At 33.7% G+C, this 9106-nt stretch overlaps 1 protein-coding gene across 1 annotated transcript; it reads left to right on the top strand.

Annotated features, from left to right (window-relative positions):
• The first annotated feature begins 272 nt into the window (after positions 1-272).
• On the top strand, positions 273-8574 carry blk (BLK proto-oncogene, Src family tyrosine kinase). The gene is made up of 14 exons (XM_060866588.1): positions 273-402; positions 953-1098; positions 1329-1410; positions 1518-1551; positions 1749-1842; positions 2272-2370; positions 2466-2569; positions 3752-3901; positions 4544-4696; positions 5658-5837; positions 5966-6042; positions 6598-6748; positions 7601-7732; positions 7811-8574. Exons 3-14 carry the CDS (start codon positions 1330-1332, stop codon positions 8011-8013), a joined length of 1458 nt encoding a protein of 485 aa, XP_060722571.1. The 5' UTR covers positions 273-402; positions 953-1098; position 1329; the 3' UTR covers positions 8014-8574.
• Positions 8575-9106: the final 532 nt, after the last annotated feature.

Genomic DNA, 9106 nt, shown 5'->3' with positions numbered 1-9106 from the left:
AATGTCGAATATATCATTTTTTACTGTACTGTTTTAATTATTTGTCAACCAGTACAATAGCAATTATTTTTTCCATATTTTCTTTACATTTGCATTCTGTATGATGACTTCAAAAAAGCAAAGTTTGTGAATTAAGCATTACTGAAAAGGAAAAGGAGGAGATTAGCAGACTAAATAAAGACAATACTGGTGCAGTTATCTATTTCTGCTAATGTGGTCTCCCAGGGCTTACATATGAGCGTGAGTGTGTGTGTGTGTGTGTGTGTGTGTGTGTGTGTGTGTGTGTGTGTGTGTGTGTGTGTGTCAGTGACATACAGATGCTGCAACAGAGATATTCTGATGAAGGTCTTTGAGCACTTCAAACTCGTTCCTGTCTTACAAGAAGTTGACTGCAAAGAAAATGTAAGTAAAGAAGAGACTACTCATTTTTAACTAGTATATATATATATATATATATATATATATATATATATATATATATATATATATATATATATATATATATATATAATTACATTTGATTATTAGCATTTGGCAATTAAATGTGAAAAAAGTTATTTCCATTAACATTTAAAATGAATTGATTAATACCAGGCCTTTTGCTTTTATGTCAATTCTTCAGTCAGCAGCACAGCCCCAGGTTATACTCTATTATATTTACAGTCTTACTTGGTTTTACATTGTGAAGTGTCAAGAAATTTTTTTTGTAATATCTTGTTTAAATTAATTTTCAGTTAATGACTATTATACATTATTCCCAACAGCCCCATATTTTACAGTCTGTGTTTCTGTAACTACTTCTGTAAAAACATGAAACATAAATAAAAACAAAAATAAAAATGATTTTCCATTCACTGTTAGAAAGTATATTCATAAATATAAATACTATTTATCTCTTTTGTTTTAATTGTTGCATACTGTGTCCTTCTTGTGCTTTATGTTTCATTGTAAGGAGTTACAATCTACACAGAGCAGGTTCCCATGATTAGCCCTCAGTATGAAGGCACGGTTGATCATTTGGACTAGAAAGCTGAGTGCTGACATTTCTGACGTTAGTGGAGACTGACACTGTGATAAAGAGTAGCTGTTCACTAGCAGGTATGTGTAAATTGCTAAATGTAAAAAGTAATGTAAAAAAAATGTAAATGTTATGTTTAATTAAAAAAAATGCTGAAAACACTTCTGAATATTATTATACTCAGTTATACTAGTACAGTTAAACATATCCTAGCATAGAACCAGTAATAAGGATGTTTATATTCAAAATGCGGCAAAATGCTGAGAAATGTACAGAATTTATAATGTTTTTGCTCTTTGTGTGTTTTAAGGATGGGTTGCATTTGCAGTGGTGAGAATAAACATAAAGAAAGACAGCACGCAAATCACATTTCAGCCACCAATAACTCACATGTACGTATCGATAGAGTGAAATGTAAAATCCACAATTAATCAACTGTTGCTGTTGTCGATTATTTTTTGTTTATTTGGGTTTTTTTTTCTTCTAAATTTACTTTCAGCAAAGAGCACATGCACAGAGGGGGTCAAACTACGGTAATTTTAGACAGTTATTTTAATAAGTTAGTCCAATAATACCAGTTTTTTGTTAGTGTGGGTTTATAGTGTATAATGCCTTTGAGTCCTAGTGCATCGATATGTATTTATGTGTTACTCAGAATGGATGTTTGTTTTCAGAGCAGTTCTATAAATGTATTGATCTCAATGTACTTATCAATTGGTTTTCTATTAAGATGAAGATATTGTCATTGCCCAACATGATTTCAACCCAACCAACGAGAACGACCTTCCATTTACGAAAGGAGAGAAACTCAAGATCATACATGAGTGAGTAGAAGTTTTTATTTTTAATACATACGGTTAGATTCACAAGAATCTATATTAAATTCCACAAGGCAATATCAAGAAGATCCAACGTTGTGATTTAAGGCAAGCCTGGCAATATGGTGGCTCAGATATACGCAGATATATCTGGCCCTTGTATAGTGAGGAAATATAAAAGGAGTCTAGAGTCGAGACTGACAAAGGTGTTAACAGTAAGTGTCCTAATGTTAAAGCTAGCAGAAAATAAGTCAGATGTCCTTAGTCAAAAGGTCACAAATGGTAAAAATAGGTGATTATTGAGGAAAAGTGGCAAATAATCCTCAAATAAGTTTGATGTGCTTATTTTATGTGATCAAAATATCATCCAATAGTTTGACTCTTAAAAATGCAAGGAAATTCAATTCAAACGCAGTGTTTTTGATTGTGTGAAAGGAATGGGGACTGGTGGTTGGCTAAATCTTTGGATAGTGGAAATGAAGGATACATCCCATGCACGTATGTTGCCCGAGCCCAGACGCTGGAAGTTGAAAAGTATGTAACTCCTTTCATTTCAACATTTTAATGCAAATATTCTTGCTACTTGTTTGATAAGTTACATTCATTGCATCTTTTATTCTGCTTTCTAGTTGGTTTTTTAAAAATTTGAGCCGTCGAGAGACAGAGCGTCTTCTGCTAGCTCCGGGGAACAGGGTCGGATCATTTATTGTCAGAGAGAGCGAGACAACTCCAGGTCAGGAGTAGAGCAATGTTTTTCTGTCAGTATTAGCCATTTTCATGTATTGTAAAGTCACCAACAGATAATTCACAGACGTTTCAATTTAGCTGTGATAATTACATTTCCCTACGACCCTGTAAATATGACTGTAAATCATCAGACAGAGGGGGGAAAATGGTTGTATGGTTGTTAAGCACGCAGCATTTTGAATAGACTACATTTTAGCGGCAAAGCTTTAAGCTTGTTACTCAGTCTGTAATGGCTGCCACTGCTGTGTCTGAACCTCAGCCAACTTGTATATCAAACAAGAATTTCCATACCAAAGGAGAAGCAAAATCATTTTCTAAATTTTATCTACATAAAAAAATTCTCAGTAACCTTACTTTTTTTTCAGTGCTATCTAATTTAACATATTTTATGGGGGTAATTTTGTAAAAGAAAAAAAGGTTAGCATGACATTAGCTAACCAGGAGCTGTTACTGTATATATTTTTATAGAGATGCTAGTTATAGGTATATGCAACTAAATCTGTGGTCACTTGTTCAAATTTAAACATATTGATATCTAATAATATCTGTAGTGATTTGGTGTAACTAATGTGTTTATATCCGGACTAAACTAGTTGTTAGCCGTGTATACCAAGCTGTAACAGCCAGCTAATCATTTCTTCCAGTTAGCTCATTTAAACTGAGTTTAAAATGCCTCTATTTTCACAAAGTGAGAAAAATAATCATGCGACTACATCCACTGATGCATGTATCTGTGACATATATTAGCATTTTAATATTTTATATCATATTTATATTTAATTTAATAAGACATAGAAAAAAATCTATTAATTAACAAATAAACAATGAAAACAATTACAATTAAAATAAAATAAAAACATATTTGTAGTGGTGCAATGAAAGTATGAAGGCATACTTAGAAAAAATGTTATTCTTTGAAATGGAACATATATACACCAGATATAAACACCAGATTCAGATTTTTGTCAGAAAAACCTAAAACATTTGTTTATATGTAAATAGAATAATATCTCATAAAGAAAGACAAAGAAAACAATGTCTAATCTGCTACTTTCAGTCTTATTATGACAAATATCATGACATATCGTGACATATTATGTAGTTACCATAAATCTTTCCAAAAAACCCAGACTGAACTTTATTTAAACAAAATTTTCCCAAAACACAGGTGCTTTCTCCCTGTCTGTAAGAGATTTGGCACCAGAGCACGGTGATGTGGTCAAGCACTATAAGATCCGGACGCTTGATAAAGGGGGATACTACATCTCCCCCTCCCTGACCTTCTCATCTATGCAGGAACTGATACAACACTACTCCAGTGAGTGAAAATCAATCCTATTATTAAAAAAACACACACACACCCACACACACACACACACACACACACACACATAGTTTCTCATAGCTGTTATTGTAACCTTTAAACTTTCTCAGATTTCCAGTTCTAGTTTAATGTGATGCACCGATTCCTTTACGTGTGTCATGTTCGTAATACTGAACATTAATCAGTTATTTTTTATATCTTTTCCATTCACAACGATTCACTGCAGTGAAAGAATTCTTATCTTGTAAGCATCTGAACCTCATCTCAGCTACTGTGTGCACTTCCTGTCATGCCTCTAATCCTTTTTTTAAGCCACAAGATAATCAGACTTTGCCTAGAACTGCTAGCATTATAGAAATGTTTGTGTGTTTTTTAATAGATCTAATGTCTAAATATGCCTATTTTCCTATTTCTTTCCATCAACTTATTTATAAACTTTAAACTAACTTTTAAGACAGGTAAAGTAAGTGCTATACTTAGTATGTTACAAGGAGTCAAAAAATTTCTAACCTATCATTTCTAACCTATTATACTTACTTTGTTCACACACCACACAATTTTATAATCAGTATATGGAAATAATTTGTAACTACTCAGAATCAGAATATTTTTACTTGCCCTGTATATGTTTTGTAGGATCAGCAGATGGTTTGTGTCAGAGACTGGGAAGCCCCTGTAGGTCTTCTGCTCCTCAGAGTCCCTGGGCTCAGGATGAGTGGGAGATCCCAAGGGAAACATTAAAGATGGTGAATAAGTTGGGTGCTGGCCAATTTGGAGAAGTCTGGATGGGTAAGAATGCAGCAAACAAACAAATAAAAAAAACAAACAAACATACAGACAAATAAATAAAATATTTAATCAAGATTATATGCCACAAAAGGTATCAATAGCTTGACTGACTGAAAATATAGAGGATATAGGAGACCAGCTTTCTGTAAAAACTCTACTGTATCCTTTAGCCGTATACAGTATAGACGTTGAATATAAACGTTGGCCTGAGTCATTTATTCCGCACACCCCTTACTTCCAGTCTCAAGATAAATGATACACATTGTACCTATTAAGCTAAAGTCTGTTAGATATGCATCAGTGCTTATCACTGCGTAAGTGCCTCAGAATTTTAGCTCAAAAATCGTATTAATCTACTTTCACTCCACTTGTAATATGAATGTTTGTTTAGTGTTATTAGCTTTTTTGTCATTTTTTTTTGCCTTTAAGAAACGTACCTGAGAGTCAGCTCACTTCGCAAAAGCTGCGACTGATCAATAGAATGAAATAAAGCAAGCAACTTTCATACGGTTGTAATATTACTCGAAATAGAATCTGACAAGGCTCATGTGTGAAGCTACTCATCTTTAAAAAGAAAAAGCGAGCTAATATTAAAGAATGTTATTATTAACATGCAAGCTAATATTAATGTCACTGTGTATAATGTTTTGCTAGCTAGAACATATCTGTGATTTGTGATTGTGGTTATTTTTGATGATTACTGATGCTGATGCTGATACTGGTAGACGATTACTGATTTTAGCTTTTGGGAAGGCATTAATACACATTATAAAATAAGATTCAGCCAAAACATGGGCGTATTTCACACTTAAAGTCTTCACTGTACACAAATTGTTAAACCCTCTTTGTCACACTTGTATGTCTACTGAAAGAATTTCCCCTCAAAGGCAGTTTTCCCACTATGCAAATCATTTAAAGTATGCACCAAGAGTGGTGATTAACTATTGTATATGTACTCCAGGTTACTACAAAAACAACAAGAAGGTGGCCATTAAGACTCTAAAACCAGGCAGCATGGAGCCAGAGGCCTTCCTGCAGGAGGCTAATCTCATGAAGAAGCTGCAGCATGAGCGACTTGTTAAACTGTACGCTGTAGTCACAAAGGAGCCCATCCTCATAGTCACAGAGTACATGGCAAATGGTAAGGATGTTTTTATTTCCGCACGATATGTCTGAGCATAAGTAGTCTGGATGATGTCTATTTAAGTTATTTAAGATGTCTATATCAGTTAACTTATCAGTTAATTATTTTCATTGAACTTATTCCAGGGAGCTTGTTAGACTTTCTGAAAACTGAGGATGGCCGAAAACTAAAACTGCCCAAGTTGATAGATATGGCAGCTCAGGTAGGTGCAACTTGTTTTTTTTTTTTTTTTTTTTTTTTTTTATCAATCTTATTACCTGCTCATTTATCCTTGAACTGTTTTAGGTTGTTGTTTATTAGGAAACAAATCATGCATTTAGTCATGACCAGAATGTTTACATTCCTAATGCAGATGCTTTTGCTATTTTGAGAGCAAGTGTCTGTCAAGATTGGGTTATAAAGGTAATGGAAAAAGCCTGTGCTCGGTTTGTGGTCAGGCTCTGCGCATGAGTACAGATTATTAACTTCCGGACCAGAAATGATGTCACGTTTTCCGTCTTACCCCCCTTTCCTGAGACCGTCTGCTAATGTAATTTAAGAGGGAACTTTTTTTAATTCTCTAAACAAATCACTGTGAAAAAAATTGTTTATAGTTTGTTATACATAGAAACTTCAGACTCATAATCTTCATATGTACTCTGTTGAAAGTTTGAAATGTTTATTGTATCACAAATAATTTTTCAGTTTGTATATACAGCTATGGGCACCTTTGGATTGCACGATGCATTGAAAAAGAATCCATTATTTTTTATATTAGGTTTCAGAGGGTATGGCCTATATAGAAAGAAAAAACTACATTCACAGAGACCTTCGAGCTGCCAATATATTAGTCTCAGAAACCCTGCACTGTAAAATAGCTGACTTTGGCCTGGCACGGATTATAGAGTCTGAGTACACAGCACAGGAAGGTATGACTGATTAATTCTTCCTGCATCTTTCACTTTACAATATGCAAAAATCATCCAAATAAGTAGACTGATTATACTGTTTCTGTACTATATTTTTACACTGAGTATGTTTTGAAACAAAGACAATTGTCTGACAGTTATAAATGTTCTTAGAACATAGAAACTGCACTTATAAGAACTACTCTTTTGCCATGATAATAACTGTGAGATTATTAGAAAAGTTTCCTCAGGAAATAGTTGAGACGTGTGACATTTTTATGCTGTGAGTAAAAAAAAAATTGTAGTCATTACAGTTGTGATATTATATATAGTGATATAATAGTTGTGATATTATTTATCACAACTATTATATATCACAACTGATCATAACTAATGATATGTATGTATACATATAGTGCTGCAAGATAATATCTATATTGTATAGTTATTAATAATTAGTTAATAACATAAAGTGATTAAAAGTTGCTATTTTAAATATAAGGTTTTACTGTAGTTACAGTATAATCCATATTCAGTACTAAGTAATATATGTTAATATGAAAGATGGGAAGAGATAGTTAAAGAGTTAAAATGATTAAACACTTTAAGGTTTTTAACACATAAGGTTTTGAAATTCCATGCAAAATGTGTCAGCATGTACACAGAGTAAGTATGTGTTAGAAAGTTGAAACTGAAATCTAATAATCTAAATTGTGGAAAAAATCTTCCTCTCCTCCTTTTCCCACACAGTAACTCTCACTCACACACGTGTACACGCACACACACACACACACACACACACAGAGAGAGAGAGAGAGAGAGAGAGAGAGAGCAATAGATACAGATAAATGTTTGTCTTTTTGTAATAATTAGGGGCAAAGTTTCCAATTAAGTGGACAGCTCCAGAAGCGATCAATTTTGGAACATTCAGCATCAAATCAGATGTCTGGTCCTTTGGCATTCTCATGACTGAGATAGTAACCTATGGACGAGTGCCTTATCCAGGTAACATGTAGTCTTGAATGATTTTTAATAATCTTATAAAAATTTCTTATATATAAAATTGCCTGTGCTTTGCCATAGGAATGACAAATCCAGAGGTGATTCGTAACCTGGACAAGATGTACAGAATGCCATGTCCAGATGACTGTCCTGAAGAACTCTACACCATAATGTTGGCATGTTGGAGAGAAAAATCAGAGGACAGACCCACATTTGAGTACCTGCAAGACACACTCAATGACTACTACATTGCCACCGAGGGCCAGTATGAGCTGCAGCCTTAGCTCTCGTATCCACTCCAAACATGGTTTGGAAAAATGGATAGGATACAAGGACATACGAGGTAGTAACTGATGAAATGGACAGACCACTTTCAAGATATAAAGTAAAACACACGTTCTGTAGCTGGCTGAATTTATTACTGTTATTGTACTGTAAATATCTCTAAGGAATCAGTCAGTGACATTCAACTAATTATACTGGATCCCTGAATTCACATGGAAAATTATGGAACATTTTGGAATCAAGGTTTTCATGCATGTGATATAACATCTGAACCAGGACATACAGTACTGTAGAGTTTAGTGATATGTATAATACGTCATTCCTGTTAAGGAAAACCTTAAGGAACGCAATTCTTTAATGGCTCTACCTTTGGGACAGTATTCACCTACTGTGCTACAAGCTCAAAGTGATACGTCACATTTGCACTCAAATTAGCATTTGTTATGTAAAACCTGAGATTTTATATACATGTATACATTTAGCGCATTTCAATATAATTGCTGTGTCCTTTTTCTAGTGAAATGTATTAATATGTATTAAATGAAAAAACACAAACCTGACAGTATCTTGTAAAGAAAATATCAATTGTAATATCATTCAATCATCAAATATCATTCAATCATCAAATATTAATCAACTTGTGAATTTACGTCAAAACAAAATATCAATCAGGTAGTTTTTCTTATTATCTGTCATGAATTCTTGCCAACCAATCTACCAAGAGCATGAGATATTTTGAAAATAGCATTGAAAAAGGCCACTGGAAGAGTATTATAGACATGTACACTTATGGCATTTTATTAGGAATGCCAGTACACCTTCACACTCATGCAATTATCTTATTAGCCAGTCATGTGGTATTAGTGCAATAGAAAAAATACAAGTGCAGGCAGCTCAGTTAAAAAAAAAGTCCCAAAAAAAAAGTGATGTTGGTGAATTTAACAGTGGTATGATTGTTGCTGACACGCAGGATCATCTGATCATCTGGGATTTTCACACAAAGTTCTTCTGAAAAACCTTCAGGAATTGTTTGATGCAATCACGACAACAGGGACATGAATCTCAAAGGAATGTTTCTAACAAGCTGAAGTA

The sequence above is a fragment of the Tachysurus vachellii genome, chromosome 3, assembly GCF_030014155.1.
Source record: "Tachysurus vachellii isolate PV-2020 chromosome 3, HZAU_Pvac_v1, whole genome shotgun sequence".
NCBI classification, from domain to species: Eukaryota; Metazoa; Chordata; class Actinopteri; order Siluriformes; family Bagridae; genus Tachysurus; species Tachysurus vachellii.
Note: the sequence above shows the minus strand (reverse complement) of the source record. Positions and strands in the feature narration are given on the sequence as shown.

Coding starts and splice junctions, on each gene's coding strand:
- blk (XM_060866588.1), top strand. CDS start 1,330: ATGGGTTGCATTTGCAGTGGTGAGAATAAACATAAAGAAAGACAGCAC. Junction 1,552..1,748: donor ACAGAGGGGGTCAAACTACG/GTAATTTTAGAC, acceptor TTTTCTATTAAG/ATGAAGATATTGTCATTGCC. Junction 5,838..5,965: donor CACAGAGTACATGGCAAATG/GTAAGGATGTTT, acceptor AACTTATTCCAG/GGAGCTTGTTAGACTTTCTG.